Source organism: Hemibagrus wyckioides, linkage group LG06 (genome assembly GCF_019097595.1).
Source record: "Hemibagrus wyckioides isolate EC202008001 linkage group LG06, SWU_Hwy_1.0, whole genome shotgun sequence".
Taxonomy (NCBI): domain Eukaryota; kingdom Metazoa; phylum Chordata; class Actinopteri; order Siluriformes; family Bagridae; genus Hemibagrus; species Hemibagrus wyckioides.
In genome coordinates, this window is record NC_080715.1 from 19,625,840 (window position 1) to 19,653,825 (window position 27,986).

General features: G+C 38.3%; 3 protein-coding genes across 5 annotated transcripts; all 3 read right to left on the bottom strand.

Moving 5' to 3' along the window:
• Positions 1–1,986: 1,986 nt before the first annotated feature.
• Positions 1,987–5,721, bottom strand: p2ry8 (P2Y receptor family member 8). Its single transcript, XM_058391166.1, has 2 exons — positions 5,646–5,721; positions 1,987–3,613 (listed from the first exon to the last, which is right to left on the bottom strand). Exons 1-2 carry the CDS (start codon positions 5,657–5,659, stop codon positions 2,539–2,541), a joined length of 1,089 nt encoding a protein of 362 aa, XP_058247149.1. The 5' UTR covers positions 5,660–5,721; the 3' UTR covers positions 1,987–2,538.
• A 2,160-nt stretch (positions 5,722–7,881) lies between these two features.
• On the bottom strand, positions 7,882–18,723 carry upf3a (UPF3A regulator of nonsense mediated mRNA decay). Of its 3 annotated transcripts, none has more exons than XM_058393488.1 (12): positions 18,091–18,723; positions 16,003–16,635; positions 14,700–14,806; positions 11,661–11,767; positions 11,359–11,457; positions 11,172–11,282; positions 10,959–11,014; positions 10,693–10,851; positions 10,461–10,594; positions 10,046–10,334; positions 9,475–9,552; positions 7,882–9,050 (listed from the first exon to the last, which is right to left on the bottom strand). In XM_058393488.1, exons 2-12 carry the CDS (start codon positions 16,141–16,143, stop codon positions 8,886–8,888), a joined length of 1,446 nt encoding a protein of 481 aa, XP_058249471.1. In that variant the 5' UTR covers positions 16,144–16,635; positions 18,091–18,723; the 3' UTR covers positions 7,882–8,885. The 3 variants fall into 3 exon arrangements, with proteins under 3 accessions (XP_058249471.1, XP_058249470.1, XP_058249472.1); XM_058393487.1 differs by having other exon boundaries at positions 10,046–10,337; positions 18,091–18,636; XM_058393489.1 differs by lacking the exon at positions 9,475–9,552 and having other exon boundaries at positions 10,046–10,337; positions 18,091–18,629.
• Positions 18,724–18,916: 193 nt separating this feature from the next.
• cdc16 (cell division cycle 16 homolog (S. cerevisiae)) lies at positions 18,917–25,997 on the bottom strand. Its single transcript, XM_058393485.1, has 18 exons — positions 25,772–25,997; positions 25,269–25,323; positions 24,872–24,969; positions 24,657–24,695; positions 24,021–24,161; positions 23,439–23,598; positions 23,225–23,319; positions 22,973–23,106; positions 22,291–22,370; positions 22,127–22,176; positions 21,954–22,027; positions 21,403–21,528; positions 21,145–21,297; positions 20,974–21,037; positions 20,591–20,652; positions 19,794–19,929; positions 19,591–19,681; positions 18,917–19,499 (listed from the first exon to the last, which is right to left on the bottom strand). The coding sequence occupies exons 1-18, from the start codon at positions 25,817–25,819 to the stop codon at positions 19,270–19,272; spliced, it is 1,836 nt and encodes a 611-aa protein (XP_058249468.1). The 5' UTR covers positions 25,820–25,997; the 3' UTR covers positions 18,917–19,269.
• Positions 25,998–27,986: the final 1,989 nt, after the last annotated feature.

Here is a 27,986-nt window from a genome sequence, read left to right on the forward strand (position 1 = left end):
GCCAAAAGTATTTGCTCACCTGCCTTGACTCGCATATGAACTTAAGTGACACCCCATTCCTAATCCATAGGGTTCAATCGGTCCACCCTTTGCAGCTATAACAGCTTAAACTCTTCTGGGAAGGCTGTCCACAAGGTTTAGGAGTGTGTTTATGGGAATTTTTGACCATTCTTTCAGAAGCGCATTTGTGAGGTCACACACTGATGTTGGACGAGAAGGCCTGGCTCTCAATCTCCGCTCTAATTCATCCCAAAGGTGTTCTATCGGGTTGAGGTCAGGACTCATCTTGTGCAGGTCAGGACTGGTCTTGTGCAGGCCAGTCAAGTTCATCCACACCAGACTCTGTCATCCATGTTTTTATGGACCTTGCTTTGTGCACTGGTGCACAGTCATGTTGGAAGAGGAAGGGGCCAGCTCCAAACTGTTCCCACAAAGTTGGGAGCATGGAATTGTCCAAAATGTCTTGGTATGCTGAAGCATTCAGAGTTCCTTTCACTGGAACTAAGGGGCCAAGCCCAGCTCCTGAAAAACAACCCCACACCATAATCCCCCTCCACCAAACTTTACACTTGGCAGAATGCAGTCAGACAAGTACCGTTCTCCTGGCAACCGCCAAAACCAGACTTGAGCGAATACTTTTGGCAATATAGTGTATATTAAAAAACTATTATAATTATAATCTATTACTATTATAATCAGTTTTCATAAGGTTCTCCAAGCTATATAACAAAAGAAAACAACTATAATAATAACTCAGTAATAACAGTGATCCAAGACTGGTGTTAAAAAATTTTCCCATTATGAACGAAGGAATATATATTTGATTAGCTATTGGTTCGTAAAATGTGGGCGGGGTCACAGAGCCTCTGTCCAAACCTTAAATAATTTGGTGGGTGAAAGCAGCTACAGGGGTTATGGCGTGTGAGCGATGTCGTATGTCACGTTTACAGCTGTTTGTTTTTGTTTGTTTGTTTGATTGATTTTACAGCTGTTGAGATTCTTCTGAAAAATAAAATGATGAAAGAAAAAATCTTAATAGGAACATCTGTACACCTGCTCATTTATGCACATTTCTAATCATATGGAAGGAACACAATGCATAAAATCATCAGTTAATGTTCACATCAAACATCAGAATGTAGAAGAAGTGTGATCTCTCGGACTTGTCACAGAGTGTCACCATTGATGTTGGTGCGAGAGAGGCTTGCAACATTGTTTTTTTTTTTCAAAACTACAGAAACTGTTTGGGTGTGTGTGTGCAATTGCCAGATCAGCAGTTTCTAAAAAAAAACTCAACCAGTTTGACATCAACAAACATGCCACAGTTAATGCGCTAATGTGCTAAATTAACCACACTAAACATACACTGAAACAAATGTACCAGCCTAACAGATTCATGGATAGTGGTTTACTCTCTGTCTGCATATGCAAACTGCATGGAAACATGCCACCCAGACAAGCTGTAAACAAAAAATATTCAAATATGATTCACATGATCAATTTCCTGCACCACACACACATACCAGATATCATGCTTCAGTATTAATTCTAGTAACATTGCTGCTTCTGATATGTGCGTGTGTTTTTTTAATATTCAGCATGCAGTTTGTGTGTTCATTTGTATTAATTCCCTGCAGCAAGCCAACTTCAAACTATCAGTGTGAGGTTTTTTCGTTCCTGTATAGGTGTGACCCTACCTTGTGGTTTGCACAGGATGCAATGCACAACACGTGTCCCATTTCCACTGCTAGATCAAGAATTGTGCAACAGACTAGGGTTAGAAAGTGGCAAAATACATCTTAGATATCCGGAACTGATGACTGTGACCATCTGACATTTCTCAACTGAAGGAGAATTACAAACAAAATGCAGCATCCTGAAAGGTTTCCTTGTTTGTATAATGACAGTCAGTGGACTAATCTGGTTAAATGTATAGGCTAGTATGAAACATTATAGGACACAAAATGCTTTGTTTGAATGAGCAACATTTATTCTTATGGCCACAGTTTTCATCACATGGAGTTAAAGAGAAAACCATATGTAATGTTATCCAAAAACACATTTGTTGACATAAAATACTGAGTTTTAAAAGAAAGTGAACTAAAGCAAGTAAACAACTTTAGCTAGAATGCTTTAGTAAGCGCTACAAGGTCAGTAAAAGTGCATGTCAATCAAACTATATCAATGGAATTGTGCAGAAGTACTTAAAATACTTAAAATACTTTCAAATGTATGGACAAAACAGGCAAATAAATGTAATATAGTTAGTTCCATAACAGACTGGCCCCAGAGAACGAGTGAGAAAATATGCATATGCTACAAAACAAGACATAAAACACAATGTTTAAATATTAGCTGTAAAAGCATGGTTAAAAAAATCTGTCAACAATGAGGAAGGATGGATTACTGTACAAATGTGGGATTTCTTTAGAAATATCACGAGTATGCTGGCTTCCTCTTCATATTCTAAGAAAGTGAATACTGAGCAAAAACACACAAAGTTGTATTCAAAACAAAACTATTCATAACATATTCAAACTATAAGTTTGAATTGACCCGACTACGAGAGTTCTCTGTGTGTCTTGCATCTGCTTTCCCAATAGAACCAGTACGAGCTGAATGGAAACTTTCTCTGCGGCATTCACTCATTTCCGTATCCACCATGCTGAGGTTTTGAAGTCTCAACATCTGTCTCATCTTTCGACGGAAATCCTTCGAAGCTAAATAATAGATGAATGGATCCAGGCAGCTGTTTATGCAGCTAAGTGACAGGGACAGTTTGTAGTACATGTAGAGAGATTTGTTATAGTACAGCTTTGTGACTGTGTGGGCTAAGAGTAATATGTTGTTGGGTGCAAAGCAGAAAATAAACACAAACATGACAATAAAAGCCAGGCGCACAGCACGCCCTTTCTGCCTGGTATTGGAATTTTTGACAAGAGCGCATATGATCCTTATGTAACAGTACACAGTTATGATAAACGGACAGAGGAACAGAACAAAAAACATGCCAAACAGGAAGGCTGCCCAGTGTGCAATCGATGGAAGCATGTCCTTCTTTAGAATGTCAAAGCAGGTGGTGATGTTGAGCTCGTGCACGTAGAATGTCAAATCCGTCTTCTCCAGTGGGCTGAGAACAACTAGGACTATGAGCCACATCACGAAGCATGCAATAATTGCATATCTGATCTTCAAATTTAACTGTCTGAAGCGCATTGGCTTCACAATGCCCATGTAGCGTTCAACGCTTATAGCAGTCATTGTCAAAATGGAACAATACATGTTAACAAAGAAGGTGACTGTTAGTATGTTGCACATGCTTGAGCCCAGGGTCCAGTTGTAGCCTTGTAATTGGTACATGATCTGGAAAGGGAGTGCCAAGCCCAGTGCCAGGTCAGTAATGGTGAGATTGATCATGAAGATGATGGAAGGGGTCTTTGGGTAAGTGCGGAACAACAGCAGCCACATGGAAAGGCCATTCCCACAGAGGTTCACCAGGGTCACAAAGACATAGATGACTGAAATAATGTCACTAGTCCATTTGGTTTGAAGTATAATCAGGGTGTTATTGTCTATTCTGCTGTTATTGGCACTCATGTTTGAGGTTTCTGCCCTGCACAGAGAGACAAAAGAGTGATGCGACTTTTCACCTTGTTACAACCAACATGCGAACATCTTATGCATTGTCTCTGAAAATATATATGTTTATGCATGAAAGGCAATGGCAATATATAAGTAACGTAGTTTATCAACTAGCTAAATCAGACCCATCTCATGTCTTCATTATCTTTTATCATTTTAAAAAAATCTGTTTTTTTTTTACAGCTTCCTTGAAGAACAAAGTTCACACATCCAGCAGATGCAGCAAGTAGCAATGCTGAGAAGTATAAATACAGGATGTGCACAAGTGTTGGTTGAATTTCTCACGATATGAGGTTATACGCTTAATCTCACAAAGCAACTGGCTCATGCATTAAGGAAATCTCAGTTATCTTTAAGTTTGATCTGTCGGTCAATATCTGATTACTATAGAACTTCTCTTTTTTTATAGCATGCAGAAATATTTTTGCATATGCTTCTGCACTGATTTTTTTTTTTTTTTTTTTGCACTGATTTTTTTCACAGTATTGTCTGAGGTTTCATATGTGCTGACTGTTATACCACTCATAAACCGTATTACTAGTCTATTTTCTCTAACAACTTGCTGTGTTTTAACATGTAAGAACTATTCAGTGATTTCAAATATTCAATTGACTTGGATGATTTAACTTGTTATCAATACTTCTTTACCTTATGTGAAAGCCATTTATGTTGTCAATTAGCAGGGCATTTAGAACATTTAAATAAACTAGATCTTCTGCGTCCAGCAATGGTTGTCTTTAGGTTGAACTTCACCAGTATATAGCTAAGTCCTTCCTTAAGTCACTTTGGTTTGATGCATAAGTTGTTTTTACTGGGAGATTTTTCCAAACACAGGCAAGAGATACTACGGATTTCTATGGAGGTGTGAGGCTACATACAGAGCATACACTGACAACATACAGTGGGGTCCAAAAGTGTAAGACCACAGTGAAAATCTGGGATGTCTTGAAATAAACTATTTAAATGTGCAACATAGCAATTCAATATTCAAGATGTTTTTAGGCCACTATTTAAATCTAAGCACATTTGTGACACTAAGCATGTTAATTCCTTTTTTATAAAAGGTTAAATTATCCAAGAGTCTCATCCCGTTCACTAGAGCACATGTTCAGATGACACTCTGAGGGATTTGATCATGGATCATAAGGTTTCACACAAACTTTCATAGTCCATGCCAGCTTGATTGCACACTGTCATTAAAGCAAAAAAAAAGGGGAAATAACAAATACTAGTAAAAACCTGAAGATTTCAAAGATTTCTACTTTTCATTTAAGTTATTGTGGATAATATAATTTGTAATTAAAACCTTTGTGTAAAAATGCTAAACAAAAGCATTTTTACTAGTGTTCTGAGATATTTGGACCCCACTGTACATATTTTGTCAGTAAAACTGTCATAAATATATATATATATATATATATATATATATATATATATATATTTTTTGCATGTAGAAAAGTGACATGAATACATGTTCAGTAAGCATGTTTCAAGCTATATTACATACAAGAATACACTTCCTTTATTAAGACACCTGCTAATATGTCCCCTTTTTTGATGTCTAATGTTACCATGATAGTCTTTAGCCTTGCTTTTTGTGTTTACCGTGGTTCTAAGGGAAGACTAAAATGACTTTGTGCTTTCCTTAAAAAGGTAAGGGCGTCAGCATCTCTGAGGTCACATTTCTTTTAAGTATGAAAGGAGAACCGCAAAACAAGAAGCTCGGGCATTACTTTCCACACAGTTTTTATGATTTACAAAGAAAACTAGCATACTCGTTCTCCAGCACAGTTCCCACATCAAATCACACCCCCTTTTGCTAACTGTATTCCTCAGTATAACAAATGATCACAAACAAACAAACAAAACAAAAAAATCAGCATCACACACTTGACCTGCTATCAAATTGTTTACATTTTCTCATTAATCCTTGGGAAATAAAGAGTTAAACTTTGCAAGGTGTCTTCATGTTTGTGGCTGAAAATGGTTTTCAATGCACTTACCCAACTGAGCACATGTAGACTTCCACGTGTGTTACAGACCGTTAGTGTGCTATGTGACTGTTACATTCAGGAAACAACTTGTTCTAAGATCTGGTCTGTTAGCAGACAGGGGAAGTGCGTCAGTTCAGACTTCTCACATTCACAGTACATACAAAAATTTCTGCTTGAAAAGAAAAGTTGAACACTTTACTTGTCCACCATTACAGCACAGCCCAAGCAGTTCATTTTATCTGACGCTGAAACTTTATAATCTGTGCAGCATATGGAGCAGCTTTTATTTTTTATTTAATTTTACTTTTGTGAAATAACTTTGTCTTTTAACATAAAAATTAAACTCACTCTAATTTTTATTGCGGCACTTGACTATCAATTATGATGTTTATCTTAAGAGTCTTTTACAAATGTATAAAAGATGAGTGAGGATGTGGGAAAGGAAGACATGCCACACCAACCATAACACGCATACACTAGATCTTTCACTATCAACAGGTTGCTTTTAGACATATTTGGCACCAAAATAGAAATACTTTTAACTACTTCTGCTGTTAAGAGTTTTATTTCATCTCATTTCATTTCATTGGAGTTTTACTTTGTAAAACTTGTTTTTTTATTGCATGTGTGTCTTATTTGCTAGTATTAGGAAATAAGAATTGCTATTTTATACATGCACAGCAAAGATTAGTGCATATGATGTATCTTGTATTAGTATTAAATCTTCAGTGGTTAATAGGGTTTGTCTCCCTGTGCTCCACACACCATATCATCATTAAACAGAAGCTGACAAAGTGGTTGGATGTCTGTTCTCAATAGGGGAATTTCCTAGAAATCTTTGAAGTCGTGCCAGTTTGTCATGTCGTTATTGTAGCATCAATCTGTCTATTTATCTACTGGATATGTTTGTTAATCCAGCACACACCAGCAGGTTTTGACCATATTCCTGTGTTTCCAGCCTCAGACGTACGTTATAACACGGCCTTGGTTGGAATTGAGCAAGATTGTGGGTCACTCTTGGTTTGTTCATAGTTTATAATGTAGCTGTTACATTGATATATGTTGTACATTCAGAGCTTTTTTCCCCCCTGCAAACATCTTTAACCTTCACAGCAGTCACATCCCAAAATCCTACTCCATCCATATCAGATCCATCCAAGTTGAAAGAGTGCTATGTATCTGTAAGATATATGTAAAAGACCAGACTGGCAGTCAAACCAATACGAGGTAAAATGTAGCATACATAACTGTGAAAGTACCTACTCAAATTTAAACTCAAAATAGTTGATAGTGCTGAAACTCTTGTGGGTAAAGCACTATGTGATAGGTGAACACTGAAGAAAAAAAACACTTCATGGTAAATGAAGAAATATAGTCAGGCTTGGTTGTTCTAAAATGTTCCTCTGTATAGTTTTTATGTGAAGCAGCTCTTTAGAACATATGGAAACCAATGTGTTATTTTGTCAGCCACAAAAAGAACCAGCTCAAATTTCTTTACTTTATAAAAACTGAAATATTTATGTGAAGCAGAAGTGACAGAGGATACTCATTTATGTCTATCATGTGGGTTTATGTAGATTTGTGGATCTGTTTTCCCCCAGGTCATCTATTAAGGCCTATATTGACAGAAATAGCAGCAGTATTGTGGTTCTAAACTAATAGCAATGCTCACATTCAATAAATACATTATCCAGATTTTTTTTTTTTTTTCATTTTATTGTGATCAATTGTGGTGCTGCTGTGTGTTGGATTTAATGTGCTATGGTGTGTGAAGAGGAATTATGCAAAATCTCTTTCCCACACTTGCTGTTACTCTTGTGGGTTTGGATAAACAGTTAACGTTTATCATTCATACAACTGTACTTAAGAATATGCAGTTGGTTCAGAGATGACTCAGGCCTGATGCATGACAGTACCTAGTCGTTGAAAGGAAGTAACATGCAATGCCCCACACTGTTACAAATTCACAATCTACTATTTTTCATGACTGGCTACTTCCTGACCTTAAATAGTTAAATAGAGGTAGCATTATGCTAAGTATAAAATTTAGATCAAAGACAGGAAAAATGTTTTGGTGTTGGGGTGAGCTCTGTATTTCAAAAGCAAAAAACATGACAAATGACAGTTGGTTCATGGTCGAGTATGCTTCTTGAATGTGCATGAAATTTCTCTGTCAGTTCTGATCATTGCTCTGAAATCATTTTTCATGTCATTAGAATATTTTTTTAAACACATAGATACACTGTTCTCTCTACAATTTGAAATTTTATTGTAGACAAACAATATTAATAGATCCACCAAAATGCATTGTAATGTAACTATGCATGTGAAAAGGCCTTGTTTTCTTGGTCTTCTGGATGAGAGCCAAGAAAGGATGTCACAGAAGCATGGAAAACTCAACTGCCATCAATTATACAAAAACATAAAAACCATAATCGATGTTATGATGACATTTTACATAGATTTAAGTCAAATTCAAGTTAGTCATTTTTCCATAGCTTTCGATGAAAGCCAACATGTGTACATTGTGGCTGGCAGGTGAAATGATGCCTACCCAATATAACAAATGTTATGAGCTAGGCTCAATTTAGGAGTACCACAAGAGGACAAAACGCCAGTCAGTTTAATATATAAAAGATCAGGCATAGTTATGTTAGCATCATTATCTAAAATTGAGAGGTACATGCTGAATTATTAAATCGAGTAAGTGCTTTTTACATCCAGGATAAAAGTAGTAATGTGCGTATGCACACACATTGTATCTGTTTCTTTTATGAACCTACTCTGCAATTGCACAACAGTAACATACATTTGATATATTAAAAATATGCATTTCACAACATTTGCTTATGATTTTTACAGTAAAATCTGTACACTATATGTACTACACTATCCATAAACTCTCTCATGTAACAGAATCTATAGGATTCACTACAAAAGGCATAGAAATCTGTCCTCTGTAAATGATGAGGCATTTGATCATTAGAGTGGAGCTTAACAAACAACAGGTGATAAGTGCCTTATGATGTGAAAATGTAGAAAAATGTGAATCCAATGAGGCAGTGTTCTTTGACATGAAACTCAAACATACAGTAGATCAGTACAATCTATTAACATTAAAATAATCTGAGTTTGAACATACATCTGACACAGTGCATGGAAATACAGATGGAGCACTTTGAGAAGAGGTTTATACTCTAGACATGCTACAGCGCCTCTTTCCTTGAGCCGAAGACTGAGTTGCTTCTGTCACTCATCTGCACTCTTCTCAGAGCCTGTTCCTATGGTCAGCTCATAGCAGGGTTCGGTGCTTGGCTCCGGAGAGAGCCGGCTGAAGTCAAAGCCTTTATTCCCAGATCCCATGTGCTTCCGGTTACGGGCTCCTGGCTGATAAAGCTGCATGGCCGGTCGGTCCTGTTCCCGAGACAATATTGAGACACAGAAGACAAGAGCAAGGGACTCACATTTTATTTCTCTGTGACTGCAGTAAACCCTTCATAAAGCCCTAGTTTATAGTATATAAATACTCTCTGGCTCTGATCAGTGTCCTACAAATGTATTTAAACTTTAGAATAGCACACGATATATTTTTTGACAGCAAAAGCTCTATAAAATTCTGAGCTAAATAATTGAGTTGAACCTACAGAGATTAAAAATGGCGTTTTTTGGGCTTGTGCTTGATTCCAAATTGGAATGCCAGTTGTCAAAGACTTTATAACTAACATGTGGCATTTGCTGTCAACAACGAGGCCTAGCATGGTAAGGTGTGGGGCCTCCCAGCGTACATCAGTGTGGTATCCCCTCCCCTTGGGTAGAAAGGCTCAAAAGCTAGCTGTACCTTGGCTGGCAGAGCCCCTCCTATCTGGTCTGGCCCCTCAGACTGGGAGGTCCTTTTCTCCTGATGCACTAATACAGACTGAGAGACATGTTGCCTTCCATCAATCATCAACCCAAAATTGCCAAAAGCTAAATTCATAGCTAACTGCCTTCAACAGCACATCAGCATTCACAACACAAGCCTGAGCTGCAATACAAAGCCCAGGAGGGAGGAGGATTTGTATTGCACTGACATAATGAGACAATGACTGTGATGAGTCTATAGGAAACCTATGCTAGTGGTTGTAACATTGTCTGTACTGTATAGGTGAAGTGTTGGGCAAACAGACTGATGAATATTCTTGGTTTATGAGCACAATACCATGGCATGTGCTTGTGTTGTCCTTAAGAAATGTGATATATATTTAAGTAATGTAAAGTAATGTCCTTAAAGTTTAAACTAATGAAGCTTTTTACATTTTTTGCTAAATGCTGAGTAGCCTAGTCATACATTGTTAGCAATAGAGCCTTTTGTTCGTACTGTGTACATAGACTATGGCTGAGTCACTGATGTTCTGTCAGCTCTTGCTCACCTTATTACGAATACGTTCCTTTCTGCTCCCCATGTCATCCCGGTCCTCCTTGCTTGACTTATCCCCCATCTCAGGGCAGTAGGAGTAGCCATGGTGGTGGCCATCTTTCTTTGCCCTGTCATGACAGTAGCCTTTGCCCCATTTGGTCTCCTCCTTGCGGCGCATGAACTTGTCAAACTCATAGTGATGCCGTTGTCGCTTGCGCTCCTCCTCTCGGCCCCTCTGGTCTTTATCTCTCTGCCGGCGGCCGTGGCCATCCCTCTGCTCCTTATCACTCTCTAGCTGAACTCTACTGTAGAGTAGAAATCCACAAAAGCACATTTTCACTGCTGTTCCTAAAATGGTGTCACTGAAATCTTAAAGGGAATCACATTCACATAGCTATTCAAATATTCAGCATCAAAAATTTCCGCACTTGTCTTTAGGTTCCTTTGCCTTAGCGTGGCCTGCAGATTTCTCCCACTTATTCCTCTCCGTCTCGCCACTGTCTCCTTTGTCTTTCAGTCTCTCTGAATCCACCTCATCATCCCGGTCACATTTCTTCAAAAGCTACAGAAACATCAGGATTATTATTAAAACTACAATTTTCACTCTGCTTTGCTAACAAAATAGCCTTGTTGGCATTATGAAAGAGGAAGTGGTTAGACCTTGATTTTGATATCCTTTTCAGATAGTTTCTTCTGCTTCTCTGCCTCTTTGCGTTTTCTCCTCTCTTCTTCTCGCCGTTTCCTTTTCTCTTCTTCTCTTTGACGTTTTTTCTCCAGTTCTCGACGTCTCCTCTCCTCCCTTTTTTCCTCCCGAATTCTCTGAATTTAAAAAGTACAGCATAAAGCATAAAGAAACAAAAGCATAAAAGTGTCCTTACACAGTAAATGACATTTAAACATTTATTAAATAGTTCCTACAACCCAACCTGCTTCTCCAACTTCTTGTTCTTAATGTATTCCAGAAGTGGTGTTGTTCTTTTAGCTGAAATCAAGTCATATTCAAAAATTCGTCAGAAATCATTTTGCAAGACTGAGAATCTTTCCATTGAATAGTTTCACTAGAAGATGTGCACTGTAGCACACATAAAATGACGACTGTCAGTTTAGTTATGTATGGTGGCAAAAATGTGCATATGTACCTATGAGCTCTCTTGTTTTAGCCTCAATTTCTCCCAGTAAGGTTTCTGGATTGGCCATTGACTTCTCCTCATCACAAGAGTAGTTCTCCAGAAATCGTTTGTATTCTGGATCTAGCAGGAAAAAACAAACCTTCAGATCTCTGCATATGAAATTAAACAAAAAATTATTTTTAACAATCACAAATACCTTCTTCAATGCTTCCTGCTTTGGCATCTTTCTTCTTGAGCTTCTTCTTGGAAACTTTCTGAAAGGGTGCAAATTCTACAATGGCTGGATACTCTTGACCTAAATGAAAGGAAGACAAATACATTATTCATATTATAATTTTAGTCACTGATGTTAAAGTAGGAGTAGGTTGAGAGTTGAAAACAAAATATCAATAAGCTTTCAGTACCGTGCCTTTGAGCAAACCCCATAACATCACTGATGGCCAGTTACTTTGTGTAATAGTGTCTTCTTTTTTACAAAGTATGTAAGTGAAATCTTACCTTTATTATCAATAAAAACATAGCCATCAAAACGATCTCTGAATAGAACAATATCCTCTGGGTTTTTAAAGTTGATGTATGCTCTGGAGAAAAGATGTGGATACAGGCTGCAGAATAAAATCCAAACAGGTTTGTTAAAGATATATTCTAGAATAAATTAGCCAAAATTGTCTATAGTGTGTGTATATATATATATATATATATATATATATATATATATATATATATTTATATATTTATATATTTATAAATATATAAATATATAAATATATATATATATATATATATATATATATATATATATATATATATATATATATACACTGTATATACATCTCTGGAAATAAATAAGAAACCACTGCAAAATAATCAGTTTCTTATGTTTTTTTCTTACAGGTTCATGTATTGGTGAGATGAACAGTTTTGTTTCATTTTTTTGTGAACTGCTGACAATATTTCTCCTAAATTCAAAATATAACTATTGTTATTTAGAGTGTATATTTAAAGGAAATGACAACACATCAAAATAACCCAAGATCATGCAGTATTTGCAGAGCTTTAATAACTCAAATAAAACAAAATGCAAATAATTTGTAAACAAATTGTGTTAATGCTTTGGCTAAATAACATTAAGAAATCAGTATTTGGTGGAATAACCCCGATTTGCATGTGTTTTAGCTCCATGCTCTCCACCAGTCTTTCACATTGCTTTTTGCAAGAAGGAGTGGTATAAAGTTCCCCAAAAGCAAACAGCTCAGCTTTGCTTGATGGTTTGTGACCATCCATCTTCCTCTTGATGACATTCCAGAGGTTTTCAATAGGGTTCAAATCTGGAGATTGGGCAGTGGTCTCTTATTTTTTTCCAGAGCTGTGTATGTATGTATATATATATATACCAGTCAAAGGTTTGGACACACCTTTTAATTCAATGTTTTTTGTTTAGGGATTTATTTTCTACATTCTAGAACAATACTGGAGATTTCAAAACTATGAAATAACACACATGGACTTAAGTAATCCATATGTAATGACAACAAAAAACAGTCAGCTGTTATTTTAAGACACAAAGGTCAAGAATAGTTCTTGCAAGAACAGTATTGTCAAGTGCATTTGCAAAACCCATCAAGCACCATGATGAAACTGGCTCACATGAAGACCATCCCAGTAAAGCAAGACCAAAACTTACCTCTGCTGCAGAGGAGAAGTTCATTTAGAGTGACCAGCCTCAGAAATCACCAATTAACAGCACCTCAGATTAGAGCCGTTATGAAGGCTTTACAGAGCATCAGTAGCAGACATAACTCAATATCAACTGTTTAAAGGACATTATTGTGTATTTCGGCCACCTTCAGCATTGTTTTACAATGTAGAAAGAAATAAACATCAGGAAAGACCATGGAATTAGAAGTTGTGTCCAAACTTTTGACTGGTAGTATATGTAAATATATATATATATATATATATATATATATATATATATATATATATATATATATATATATATATATATATATATATATATATATTAGGGCTGTCAATCAATTAAAATATTTAATCGCGATTAATTGCATGATTGTCATGAGTTAATGTGATAATAATGCATAAACTTCTCCAGCCCTAATATATATATACAGGGGTTGGACAATGAAACTGAAACGCCTGGTTTTAGACCACAATAATTCATTAGTATGGTGTAGGGCATCCTTTTGCGGCCAACAGAGCATCAATTCGTCTTGGAAATGACAGATACAAGTCCTGCACAGTGGTCAGAGGGATTTTGAGCCATTCTTCTTGCAGAATAGTGGCCAGGTCACTACGTGATGCTGGTGGAGGAAAACGTTTCCTGACTCGCTCCTCCAAAACACCCCAAAGTGGCTCAATAATATTTAGATCTGGTGACTGTGCAGGCCATGGGAGATGTTCAACTTCACTTTCATGTTCATCAAACCACTCTGTCACCAGTCTTGCTGTGTGTATTGGTGCATTATCATCCTGATACACGGCACCGCCTTCAGGATACAATGTTTGAACCATTGGGTGCACATGGTCCTCCAGAATGGTTCAGTAGTCCTTGGCAGTGACGCGCCCATCTAGCACAAGTATTGGGCCTAGGGAATGCCATGATATTGCAGCCCAAACCATCACTGATCCACCCCCATGCTTCACTCTGGGCATGCAACAGTCTGGGTGGTACGCTTCTTTGGGGCTTCTCCATACCGTAACTCTCCCGGATGTGGGAAAGACAGTGAAGGTGGACTCATCAGAGAACAATACATGTTTCACATTGTCCACAGCCCAAGATTTTCACTGCTGGCACCATTGAAACTGACGTTTGGCATTGGCACGAGTGACCAAAGGTTTGGCTATAGCAGCCTGGCCATGTACATTGACCCTGTGGAGCTCCCGATGGACAGTTTTGGTGGAAACAGGAGAGTTGAGGTGCACATTTAATTCTGCAGTGAGTTGGGCAGCTGTGGTTTTATGTTTTTTTGGATACAATCCGGGTTAGCACCCGGACATCCCTTTCAGACAGCTTCCTCTTGCGTCCACAGTTACTCCTGTTGGATGTGGTTCGTCCTTCTTGGTGGTATGCTGACATTACCCTGGATACCGTGGCTCTTGATACATCACAAAGACTTGCCAGCGAGACGTGCACCAACAATTTGTCCTCTTTTGAACTCTGATATGTCACCCATAATATTGTGTGCATTGCAATATTTTCAGCAAAATTGTGCTATTACTCTGCTAATTAAACCTTCATACTCTGCTCTTACTGTTGGAATGTGCAATCAATGAAGATTGGCCACCAGGCTGGTCAAATTTAGCCATGAAACCTCCAACACTAAATTGGCCAGTGTTTCAGTTTCATTGTCCAACCTCTGTGTGTATATATGTATATATATATATATATATATATATATATATATATATATATATATATATATATATATATATATATATATATATGTATATATATATATATATATATATATATATATATATATATATATATATATATATATATCAGAATCTAAATACCTTTGATCAGCAGGAAAGAACTCAAAATAGTCATAAGAAGGCAGTGGACTGAGATGCTCCTCAAGCTGGTCTTTTGACAGGCTGGGTGGAAGACGTCGTATCACAACCTAGAAAACAGAGCTGTGTGTCATTCATACAGCAGCGTTCCAAGTATTGTGAAATTATGTATTTCACAATAAAACAATATAAGTATTGTAAAATTATACTGAATATTAACATTTTAGGATGCTCACTCTGTTACGAAAATACCTGCAAATTTATCTAATCAGCCAATCATTTGGCAAAAAAAATCATGTAGATACAGCTTCGGTTAATGTTCACATCAGTCAACTTTGACTTTGATCATAGCTTGGATATTAGTGACAGAAGGACTGGACATCAGTCTCTAGAGTTTAAACAGAATGTTGGAAAAAGGTGTGACAGTTCTGTGGGTGAAGATGACTTGTGGGTAAGTTAGGTCAGAGGAAAATGTCCACATTGTTCCTGGCAGGAAGGATAGAGTAATACTCCGATAATCACTCTATTCAACTATGATGAGCAGAAATGGGCTACAGCAGCAGAAGGAAGACTACATAAGGTCCGCTCTTGCCAGCCAAGAATAAGAATCTGAGGCTATCATGGGTACAGACTCATCCAAACTGTTCAGTTAAAGATTAGGGGGGAAAAAATCACCTGGTCTTTTTCCAGTCTTCCAGTATCCATGGGTTTGGGTCTGTGCCTTAAAATCTTGTTCTGGGCTGACAGAAGTGTTACCTGATCTTATGCTGTTGAAGGTTTGATGTTTTATCCATTTTGAGGTACTTTTTTTTCTCACTGTTGTTATAAAGAATGTTTTTTTTAATTTTATTTTGGTGAGTGTAAGGTTAGGTTTTAGGGTGTACTTGGGCATTTGGTGTTGCACTTGTGTAATAGTTTTGGGTTAAAAGATTGCAAAATATTAAAGGTCACATGTTGATTTGAATCGCACCACATTTCCTTAACCACATATATCTCCCTTGCTGGCATGCGTTTGTTTAAGAACTATTATACATTAGCCTACATGACGCATTTTCATGACCTCCCTGCAGCCAAATCACATAACCTAAATGTTTTTATTTTTCCAAATTTAAACAATGCATAGGATACCAGTTGTTTATTTTGCACTTTTTATTAATTGGATCTTTATGTTAGGTGGTTTGTGTGCTTTGAGGGATCACGGTTCCTGCGGCGCTCCTGGTGCGCTGTCTGTGGTGCTGAATCCTTCATCACGAACCGGACGGCACAGAGTTAACACACGTAACATGAGCGTCGTGTGTTGACCTACCTTGGTGAAGATTTCCTTTTTCTCCTCTTTATGCTTCGAATTGACCGTGGCGCTGTCCTGCTCCCTCTGAGCTTCCCGCAGTTGTATCTCGACGACGCCTCTGTCTCTGCTTCCCGTTGTCGGCTCCTTTTCAGCCCTCATCTCTCCATTTCTCGTCTTCGCTTTCAGAAATCGCAGCCGATCGCGAGAATTCAGTGTCCAAACACCGCGAGAATTGGAGAGTCAAGCTGTGGCGCTATCAAATTTCTCTTTTTGTCGCCTCCTAAATTCAACTTGCTCATTATTCTATAATGAATGCACACGAGAGAGTAATTCCTCAGTAATTACTTTAATGTCCAAATGCAGGGTAAAGTTCAATCCCAAGGTTAAAAACCTGTGATAAACAGCTGAAGTGCTAATAGAGTAGATCAGTGGCTGAAAGCGTCTCCCAGACAACACTACCAAAGTGTCGTTAATTAGGTTTACTAAAGCGCGACGGGTTTTACCGCTTTCCGGCAGCTATTTCACTGCCCTCGGGGTCGCTGGGGTCGCTGGCCCTGGGTGCGAAAGGACTGGCAATACTCATCGTGCTCCACGCGTCCGGGCTCTCAGGCTGCTGATTCGCCAAACGCCCGTAGCAGTCCCGACTGGGCACTGCAATAAACACCATGACTTGTTTAGGGGGAAATGGAGGTTACACACAAACTACACAGAACAGCCTTAAAAAGTACAGTATTAACAACAGGGGAGTTTAATGCAAACATTACATGAACCGAATGAAGAGAACTAAATTTGTTTAACAAGACATTTAGTGTATTGGGTGGTGTTTACAGCTACTTTATTATTAAAAGAAACAAAAATAGTATTATTATTAGTAGTAGTAGTAGTGATAGTAATGGTGGTAGTAATAGAAGAGGTAGTAGTAGCAGTAGTAGTAGAGGTAGTAGTGGTAGTAGAAGTAGTGGTAGCATTAGAAGTAGTAGTAGTAGTGGTAGTAGAAGTAGTGGTAGCATTGGAAGTAGTAGTAGTAGCAGTAGTATTAGTGGTAGTAGAAGTAGTGGTAGCATTAGAAGTAGTAGTAGTAGCAGTAGTAGTAGTGGTAGTAGAAGTAGTGGTAGCATTAGAAGTAGTAGTAGTAGTGGTAGTAGAAGTAGTGGTAGCATTGGAAGTAGTAGTAGTAGCAGTAGTATTAGTGGTAGTAGAAGTAGTGGTAGCATTAGAAGTAGTAGTAGTAGCAGTAGTAGTAGTGGTAGTAGAAGTAGTGGTAGCATTAGAAGTAGTAGTAGTAGCAGTAGTAGTAGTGGTAGTAGAAGTAGTGGTAGCATTAGAAGTAGTAGTAGTAGCAGTAGTAGTAGTGGTAGTAGAAGTAGTGGTAGCATTAGAAGTAGTAGCAGTAGTAGTAGTGGTAATAGAAGTAGTGGTAGCATTAGAAGTAGTAGTAGTAGCAGTAGTAGTAGTGGTAGTAGTAGTAGTGGTAGTAGAAGTAGTGGTAGCATTAGAAGTAGTAGTAGTAGTAGCAGTAGTAGTAGTGGTAGTATTAGTAGTGGCCATCATCGTGTCAGTTAAATAAAGAATGCGTGTGAGTTATATAGGCTAAATATTCATGAATATTCATATTCTGCGTGCTTACTGTTTAAATATATTTATCAGATATACTTTAATTCATTTACCATTCGTGTTATAACTCATTCAGATATCCAACACCTTCAGTTTAGGGCATTTTTAAAACGTTCCAGTCTTTCTGGTGACTTTGCCTTATGTTTTAGATTGGTGTATTTTTGCAAACCAAAAACCGCATTTCATCTCCAGTCTTCTTCTTCTTAGATAAATCGCAAAATAGCTGTACGTTTGTTTGTTTGTTTGTTGTAATTTCCTCACAGAAACGATGTGGGAAAAACAAAATCTTGCGCTCAACATTATCTTGCTGCTTTAATGTGCCATGTAGTTGAAACAGCGCTGGTTAAACCAGAATAAAATAGCAGTGCAGTTCACTGTAAAATGTCAAAAAAGCAGCTGGATAATAATAAACGAGTAACGTTTATGATATTGTAGACAATCTAACACAGAATATCGCCCTGTCAGAAGTAGATAGTGTTTCCTTACTCTTACCGGTAAGGAAAGTTTCCCTGCAGTTTGCCCCGGTGTCCACGCGCAGTCTGGTGGAGGGTCTCTCCGGAGTGGACACGGAGCTTTTGACACTCGGTAAGAACGTGGAGCAGGTGTCCAGATCTCCACACACATGCTCATGAGTATATGTAATGTTGGCTTTAGAAGGCGTGCAGCCCATCTCCGGTACTCCTAAAGGACAACTCTCATCTTCCAGATATCAGGGTTGGGTCTTAGTCTGCTCTAAAACAGCAGCGGTCACTGAGATGAAGAGCTGTGACGTGAGATTTCGGGTGGGAGAGGCTTCGTCTTTAATGAAGGAGTGAGTGGTCGTGGCAAAAAGAGATAACAGAAGTGGGGACGATTTAAAAGAAACTGCAAAAAGAGAGTGGCAGCAGCTAATAGGAACCCTTTGTTTTAGATTATGGTTAATGCTTAGTTTAAGTTAGAAAGATATTTTAAAAATCAAGGCCAAGTGCATATATACCCATATCCATTCAGTATCAGATGCTTTTGCTGAACTAAACTTCAGTAACCACTTAATCCTGATCAGGGCCCCAGTGGATCTTTAGCCTATACTGGTAACACTGTCCACTGGAGAATTCACCCAGGATGGGACAACAGTCCATTGCAGGGCACCATGAGTGTGCAAAAACACACACACACAGACACACACATGCACAAGCAACTGAGTAGACATTCTGACTTCCCAAATGTTTTTGGACATTGGAAGGAAATCCACAGGAACACAGGGAGTTCATGCAAAAACACTGTACACAGGCAGCAACCTGAACTCAGGACCAAACCCAGGACCCTAGAGCTGTGAGGCGGTAACAAATTGCCAGCAGAGAATTCTTTTTTGTCTAACAATCCAATAGTTATGTTATTGGGCTTTAGTACGAGATGATTTTTAATAAAGTATAAGCAAAAAAATACCAATGACAATATCTACAAATAGTGGCACAGGGTTAATTGTAGGAAGTGATCTTTTGTTACACTTTTGAAACCCCTTTGCATTCAGCCCAGCATATTTATTTGTATTAAAAATCCACATGGGTGCAAAATACAAAGTCACCATAGATTTTGTTGGTTCATATGAGGTCTTCCTCAGAGCAGCTCAGTCAATTGCAAATACTTCCTATTCTCTCCAGAACCTATCAACATTTAGGTTCAGCACAGTTATCACATGCTGGTGTCAGACATGGAGGTATCTAGTAAAACGTCACTCTCCCGCAAGTCACATTCTAACAGGAAGCGCTGAAAGGCTTCGGCAGGCGACGTCCCCAGACACAATTCGAAGCTGTCCTCCAGAGGCTGTGCTGGAGTCTCACTCTCTTCGGCTGAAGTGCTGAGTATCTTCTTTAAGGCTGTGGTGCTGGGGATCATCTTTACTTTGTCCTTGATCTCTGTTCCTGTGCCAGAGAAATAGTTAGTTCTGAGCACATTGATACACAATAGAAGCAACAGATTTTGTCTTGTGTAATGAGAAGCATATAGACTTACCTATATATGCATCAGAGTCACCAATATACATTTCAATGCAGTGACCAAGCATTGTAACAGAAAATGTGTCATCCCTTTTCAGACCTAGTGCCTGCAAATAAATAATAATAATAATTGATATATACTTATGCTCAGTGAAAATCTTAAACTTTTTACTTTGTAATAAGAAAATTTGCAACTAAGAGAGCAGCTGAATCACCTACAGTATGAAAATAGTCAATGGCACTTTCAAAGTCCCCCATAAGGCTGTGCACATAGCCGATAGCCGAGTAGGTGGATGCATGTTGGGGCACGAGGACTAGAGCCTGCCGATGGTATTCCAAAGCTTGCTCATATTTCCTGGAAAAACAAATATAATAATCATAACATCATTAACAATAATGAATAATCAATAATGAACATACAGCCTTGATGAATAAGAATACATCACTGTCTATCTAGCTTTTTGCTAAAAGCCCCAGAACACCTCATTCCAAAATAAACACTGGGAGAAAATGTGAAGACCATGGTCTCCAAGTATGAATCACAAGTGAAATGAATCATTCATTGAGCACTGTAAGGACAATATAGACTGTTTATGCAGTACAATACTCTATTTATGCAGAGAGACAGGAGGAGGACTTGAGAAGCACAGAGAATAAACAGCAGAAGAGGGATTCAGTGTGTCCAATGCTTCTGAAAGCTCTTCATTACACACTGGCACTCTGGATAATTTTAGAAGCCTGTCCTTTTCAGGTAATTTCCTAGTTAGAGCATCTCTGTGTGTGGTGCTTAAAGATAATGCAGCCTATTAAGGAGATATTTTGCAAAATAAGAGCAGCACCACTCGAAGGGTTTGTAAACACAGTTGAATTAGCAGTAATGAAGTAATTATGCATTGCTGAGACAATAAGGAGAGAAAAAATCTTCAAGTAGAAATTTTAACTGTTGTTTAGGGGGAATAGAGCCAAAATCTTTTTTTAAAAATACTGTAACCTTGCAGTATTGGCATTTAACTTACTTTAGCTTTCGGCACACATGACCTAGGTTGTTTAACAATGGCTCCCACTTGTCCACGGTGACCTAAAGGAAAAGAGATATAGATTTACTTAGACGCTGTCTAAAATTTACACAATAGCACACTGTTCAGACAAAATAAGAAAAATCAAGATTAAAATAAAGTTGCCACTTTTATCTTAATTAGCTTACAATGAGACAGATTAAAACTGAATAGTTGAGGGCTAGAAGACTTGTTCAAAGGACCTAATAGTTGCAGTTGGTTGGGATTTGAACCTGTAACCTTCTAACAAGCTGCCTTAACCACTGAGCCACTGAGCAACAACTGCCAAAAAAATCATTTCAAGTATCCAGACAAAATTCTCCCAGAATGACTAGGGCAAATACCTCGTTGCCAATAGCCTTTATCTTCTCCAATGCATCTATAAACATCTTCTCTGCTGTCTTCCAGCTGAAACAATACAACTGGTAAGTCAGCAAGATCACAGCCAAGCTCACACAACAGAAATGAACATGCAATTTAATGAATTTAATGTCTCTGTAACAAAACCCACTTACTCTCCATTCTGGAAGGCCACCACAGCCATCTCGTGGATGACGAATGGGTCCTCTGGAGCGATACTCAGAGCCTGGCTAAAAAAGCGCTCTGCTAGCTTTGGGTTATTGGTAAGGCCGTACTCCAGACCGATATACAGCATGGGTAAGTGACACCTTGCAGGGGAACAGTCAATATACACATGACGATTTTGGAATGGTAATTATTCTGTACACTCCAAGAACCTAAAACACATGCCTAGAACTGAAGGGGTTACTTACCCTTTCATTAGCTGGGCGGCTGTGAAGTAAGCTGCCATGGCCTGGTCATGTTCACTTTCCACAGCAAACGAATGACCATATGCTATCCATGCTGGCCCATATGTGCGCTCCAGGGTGGTGGCCTTACTACAACCAAAAAAAAAAAAAAAAGAAGTAGTAATAAATAAATAAATAAATAACAAATGACAGAGAGAGAGAACATGAAAATCTGAAGCATAGTTCAGCTTGTTCAAATTATTCTTACAGATCTTATATTACAGAATTATTCTTGCTTAATATTACAGATTTTCAATATTTAGAATTTAGATAGTTTTTGTAATTAATTTTAATTAATGTTATCACGTAAGCTTAAGAGTGCACACAATTTAATAGTCTCAAAGCCAGTCTTTTTCTTAAACATGCCATATTCTTCATTCAAACACTAGGTTATTGGTGTTAATCAACAAAATAGATCTTGTTATTAATGAACATCCTTAATTTATAGCAAGGGCTCATGAACATGCTAAAGTGACCCCCCCCCCCACCCCAGAGTTCGGCACCCATGGTCTTACCTAAGGTACCGACGTGCGTTTTCATTTCTATGGCCAACCATCAGATAGTAACATCCAACAGAAAACCACGAGACCTAGACAACAATTAGAGTGCAGAAAATAAGGAAATAGAAATAAAAAAATAAAACAGCATCCTGCGTGCATGAATGAGGACATCGAAAGTCAATACTCACTGGGTTATTGGGATATAAATCCACCAGTTTATGAGATAGATAAAATAACTCTGCAGAGATAGAGGGAAATGAAACTTGAGAGATTACTTAGGAACTAGAAATTTAGAAACTAAGCTTTTCACTTTTCATCTAAACAAGTAAAACGATGCAAGTCAAGGCCCTACCGTTTGCTTTGCTCAGCTCCACCAGGGTTCCAATGTGCACCGGTAAACAATTAGCATGAAATGGGTCTTTGACCATTACCCTGACAAAAACATACAACACAGACTCAGTGTAAATTATTTCTTAATTTATTTATTTTTTAATACACCTTAATTTTACAACTGTCTGTGATCATGTGTGGGGTTTTTTATTTACATTCGCTATGCACATGACATGCTATATCAGTAAAACAGATTAGAAATATCTGATCCAGTCTGAAATTCAGTCAGTCTATTCCGTCAATTCAGTCAGGGTTAGGGTTAGGGTTGTGTTGCTGCAACACTAATTTCAGCAGTAATTTGTTTTGGGGAAGTCATTACGCAACATGAGAGTCCAAAATACTGGCAGGTTTTCTGGGTCATAATGTTTATTGGATGCAAAGGGGAAACCCTTGATGTCAGCTTTGTATATGACATCTCCAGAAGCTAACCAGTCATTTCTTAATAGCTTGATTACGTGTGACATTTTTAGACGAGAGATCTGTTGCACAACAGCAATTATTCAGATCAAACAAGTGTCCTTTTATTAAAACCTGGAGTAAAAGAAACTCAAACATAAAATATGATTCATTTGAATAGCAAGAATAATGACATGAAACAATCCTTATAAAAAAAGAACTAACTGCTCATAATAAAGCTTACTTACATAGAAGTGAGGGTGTAGCACATCTTAAAGTCACAGTTGTAATAATGCCTCTCTGCAAGAGAGACGACTACATCCAAGTTGTCCTGAAGACCATTCACTGTGTCGGGTACCACTATTTCACTAGGCTTGTTATACTGTCAGAGTGATGCAGAGAAGTATAGGAATCAGTATTCATGTATAAGAATGTTTTCTATTGAAATTGATTGAATAATATGAAAATAATATCTGTGAGAAAATTAAAAACCTTTTCACCTTTTTTAACTTATTTTCATAAAGAAAGCGTAGCAGCTCCACTTCCTCTTCAGTACATTGTTGGCTAAAAGGAAGAGAATCCAAAAAATCCCTTTCTGCAATGACAGGATAGAAAGCTAAATGATTCACAGCACTGAAATGGAGGAGCGAGATAAAATGTCCAAAGGATTATTAGATGGCAGTCAGCTTGAATAGAAAATGTGATTAGCCTCACCCTCTTGAGCAGTTAGCATGTGATGGGACGTTAAAAGGTCAAAGGCTTCAAAGCAGTAGACGTCCAGTTTCAAGGCCTCTTTGTAGCTGGATGTTGCTAGAGGTCTGTTGTCCATAGCATCATAGATCTTTCCCCGTAGGAGGCAGATAGAACTGCTGATCTGAGGGAGAAAACCACAGGGAGTCAGAACCACTGAAGCTCCTAAGGGCTTCAAATATTAATCATTTTAGCTCCGGTGCTCGTGGTTCCACCATCATGGAGACGGGGTACTGTAAGCAATGAAAACATTATTTCCAAACAGAACTGTATAAGCTGTAAATCGACATTATTTACCATTTACAGAAGCAGTCTCAGATGTCAGTGCTTTGTAACATTTAGTAAGGTTTCTACCACTGGAAAGTATTCAGGGTAGAGGGTTCTTGGTCACATACTGCCTTACTTTTTAGCTTATTAATTTTAATACTTTCTTAAACATAACAGAAAATGGTTCTTTAATAAATAAAAATTGTTTTCCTATAACAACCTCACCTATTGTGTTTTATTTTTAAATAAATAAATCATAAGAGGAGTAAAGCAGCTCACAGATGCTGGTGACATTTCCCATTCTTTGGTGGTTTCTCTGGTGCCACCCTCCTCCTTTAGACCCTTATCCAGTAACTTTTTACTTGCTGGTTCTTCTATGTCCAGTATGTCAAGGGCCTGCTGGTATTCTTTGGCAGCATACTGTAAGGAGAAAAAATAAACAAACACATTACTGAGAACCTAGACACTGTGCAATGTACTGACTCACCATCAGATACTGATACTTGCTTAATCATGCATGTAATATCTCTTGAACTGAAATTGGGCAATGTGTACTCTAAGTGGCCAAAAAGTGTCTTTCCACAAGATGTTGAAGTGTGACTGTGAGAATTTGTGCTCATAAGAGCAGTCGTGAGATCAGACAATGATGTAGAATCTGATTCAGTTCATCCCAAAGGGTGTTAAGTGGGGTTGAGGACAGGATTTAATGGAGCTTGCTCTGTAGACGGGTGAACTGTCATGCTGGAACAGGCTTAGATCTCTTAGTTGTAAAACTACAGCATACCTCTTGTACAAATGTATGCTTCCAACTTTGTAGCATTTGGTAGGCCCACATATTGGTGTGACATTCAGATGTCCACAGATTTTTAGCCATATAAGTGTGTATGTTCAGTCTAAACGTCTCATCATACTCACATGGCACCTTGCAGCAAGATACTGGCAGGCTCCATATAACTACAAAATAAAAACATTAAACAGTCTTTTACAGTATTATACAGACAGCAATAAATGATTAAAGTGTATACCAGCCATAAGCAACATTCCATCAAATAGGCTTAGTCATTTTGATAAATGGATTTAACTAGCTGGTAAAAATGTCAACACCACAAATAACAAGTAACAGCTCTTACCTTGTCAAGTTTTCGAGACCTTAGAGCATGAGAGGCTCTGTGATACTGGGCTGTAAGATAAAGGCACTGTGCTAGCCAGTAAATATCTTGAGGATCCTCTGAAAAGAATAAACACGAAAATGAAGTTAGCATCCTAGAAGTTGAACTAATATGTAGGTTTTATTTGGCTATATGCTAATGGAGTAAAGAGGTTAATGAAGGTTAAGACAATACACTATATTGTCAGGTGTTTTTTAGGGGTTGGGCTTGGCCCCTTAGTTCCAGTGAAAGGAACTCTTAATGCTTCAGAATAACAAGACATTTTGGACAAGCCCAACCCCTGAATTCAATGATTTGGAGGGGTGTCCCAAAACTTTTGGCGATATGGTGTATTACAAAAACACGACAGGACACTCACCATGTGATAAAGACGCTACTTTGTCAGCCCAAAAGAGAGCACTTTGATACTGTTGCTGCAAAATAATGAAGATATTTAAACTTTAATGTACTGTACTTCAGGGTAACTCTGACATCTCTGTAACATCTAAGAGCAGCGAAATCTTAACACATTTATATTAGTTATTATTTTCAACAAGGTTAGGAAACTAAACTGAACGCTTGATGCAGAACGAACTATCGAGCTGCTGAATAAACTCCAGGTGGATTAACGCCTTGTCAATCTAGCTAGCCACATAAATGCTAGCTGGTTTTAGAGATGCGTTTATCTATTCGTAAAATAATCTTGTAATCAACTTAGAGTTTAGATACATTTGTTTGTATGTTGCAATCACTTACAGCATCCTTCTAACATCTGACAACATGTATTAAACGCGCAATCTTCACAACTCAGTCCCAAGCTAGGTAGCTTAGCTGTCTAGCGGCTAAAACAAGACGATATCTGGCCATCTAAGCTTCTTTTACCTGATCGATATAGTGCCGAACACGCTTCCGGAGTCTATCGAGATTCATGGCGATTGTCGGGTTTCTCAAACACAACAGTGTGACATTCTAGTTATTCGCGAATGAAATGTACCACACTGTTAGCAGTTAGCCAAGTTTAGCTGCTCAAATAAAGACTATAAAACCCGCGGTTAGCATAAACGTGGTGTAGCACCGACCAATACCCCCAGAAACATCGACACTTCAGGAAAGATCCTATCTGTAAACATACACTCTGTCAGTACATAACTGTTTCTCAGTTATAAAAATCGTCCCATTATTTTACCAACAAACTTTGATTCGTAAATATTTCGTCAAATGTAACTTTTAGAAAACACAAATCTTCGTATTTTGTGATTTTTTTGTGAAGTATTAAGTAGTGATTAAGAGGATGAGATAAGGACAGACTTCAGGGTTTGGACAGCTGTGTGATAATTCAGTGTACAGTGTTATGCATGTAAAAAAACATATTTATTGAAATGATAGTAAACCTGCTTCAGTGTCCCCAAGTACACTGAGCCAGCAGTTAAAAGTTATAAAGTAAATAAATGGAAATAATGTTGATGTCATTTCACCAAATGATTTTTATACTGTATTTGTAGCTGGAGAGAGGAACCCACACCGGGGTGTTGACATGTTACTGCTACAACTGAATTGGCTCCATCTAGTGGTGAAGTTGTGTTATATGTTTCAGAAATAAATATTATTTTCTATTTTTTAATATATTATTTTTGTTTCAGAGAGAAATATTGTTTTTATAATTATAAATGTACACCGTATAGCCAAATGTATGTGGACACTGTTGCTACAAAGTTTGAAACATACACCATAGTGTCAAAAGTTTTGGGACACCCCTCCAAATTATTGAATTCAGATGTTGTGTTTCAGGGGTTTGGGCTTGGCCCCTTAGTTCCAGTGAAACGAACCTAGGAAATTGGACAATTTCATGCCCCCAACTTTGTGGGAACAGTTTGGGATAACCCCTTCCTGTTCTAACATGACTGTACACCAGGGCACAAAGCAAGGTCCATAAAGACATGGATGAGGGAGTTTGGTGTGGAGGAACTTGACTGGTCTGCACAGAGTCCTGACCTCAACCTGATAGAACATCTTTGGGATGAATTAGAGCAGAGACTGTGAGCCAGGTCTTCTCATCCAACATCAGTGCCTGACCTCACAAATGCGCTTCTAGAGGAATGGTCAAAAAGTCCCATAAAAACACTCCTAATCCTTGTGGAAAGCCTTCCTATAAGAGTTGAAGCTGTTATGGCTGCAAAGGGTGGGCCAACTCCATATTACATTCATGTGCATGTAAAGGCAGACATCCCAGTTTGGCCTGGCTCGCAGTCTCCACTCAAATTCACCTCAAATGTGTTCTATCAGGTTGAGGTCAGGACTCTGTGCAGGCCAGTCAAGTTCCTCCACACCAAACTCCCTCATCCATGTCTTTATGGACCTTGCTTTGTGCACTTCATGTTGGAACAGGAAGGGGTCATCCCCAAACTGTTCCCACAAAGTTGGGAGCATGAAATTGTCCAAAATGTCTTGGTATGCTGAAGCTTTAAGAGTTCCTTTCACTGGAACTAATGGGCCAAGCCCAACCCCTGAATTCAATGATTTGGAGGGGTGTCCCAAAACTTTTGGCAATATAGTGTAACTGTATAAGATGTCTTTCTATGCTGTAGCATTACAGTGTCCCTTCACTGAATCCCACTGAACACCTTTGGGAAAGAACTGGGACTCTGATTGAATGCCAGGCCTCCTCACCCGACATGAGTGCTTGGCCTCACTAATACGCTTGTGGCTGAATGAGAAAATCCACACAGCCATGTTCCAATATCTAGTGGAAAGCCTTCCCAGAAGACTGGAGATAATTATAACTATAAAATTGGACAAGGAGCACATATGGAAGTGATGGTCAGGTGTCCACATACATTTAGTGCATATAATATGACCTTTCTGTCGATATTTCAGCCATCTGCATGTATGGCGAGTATTTCACTCAGCAATGAACACAAGGTCAGTGCTGTGCTGGATCCGGGAACACATGATGCAAGTCAGGGCACCAAGCAAACACATACTCGCACATAATTGTAATTTAGTGTAGCTAATTCACCTTCAACATGTTTCAGAAGGTGGGAGGAAATAGCAGAACACAGACTAAGCCCCAGTGGATATAGAGAACAACCATGAGGAG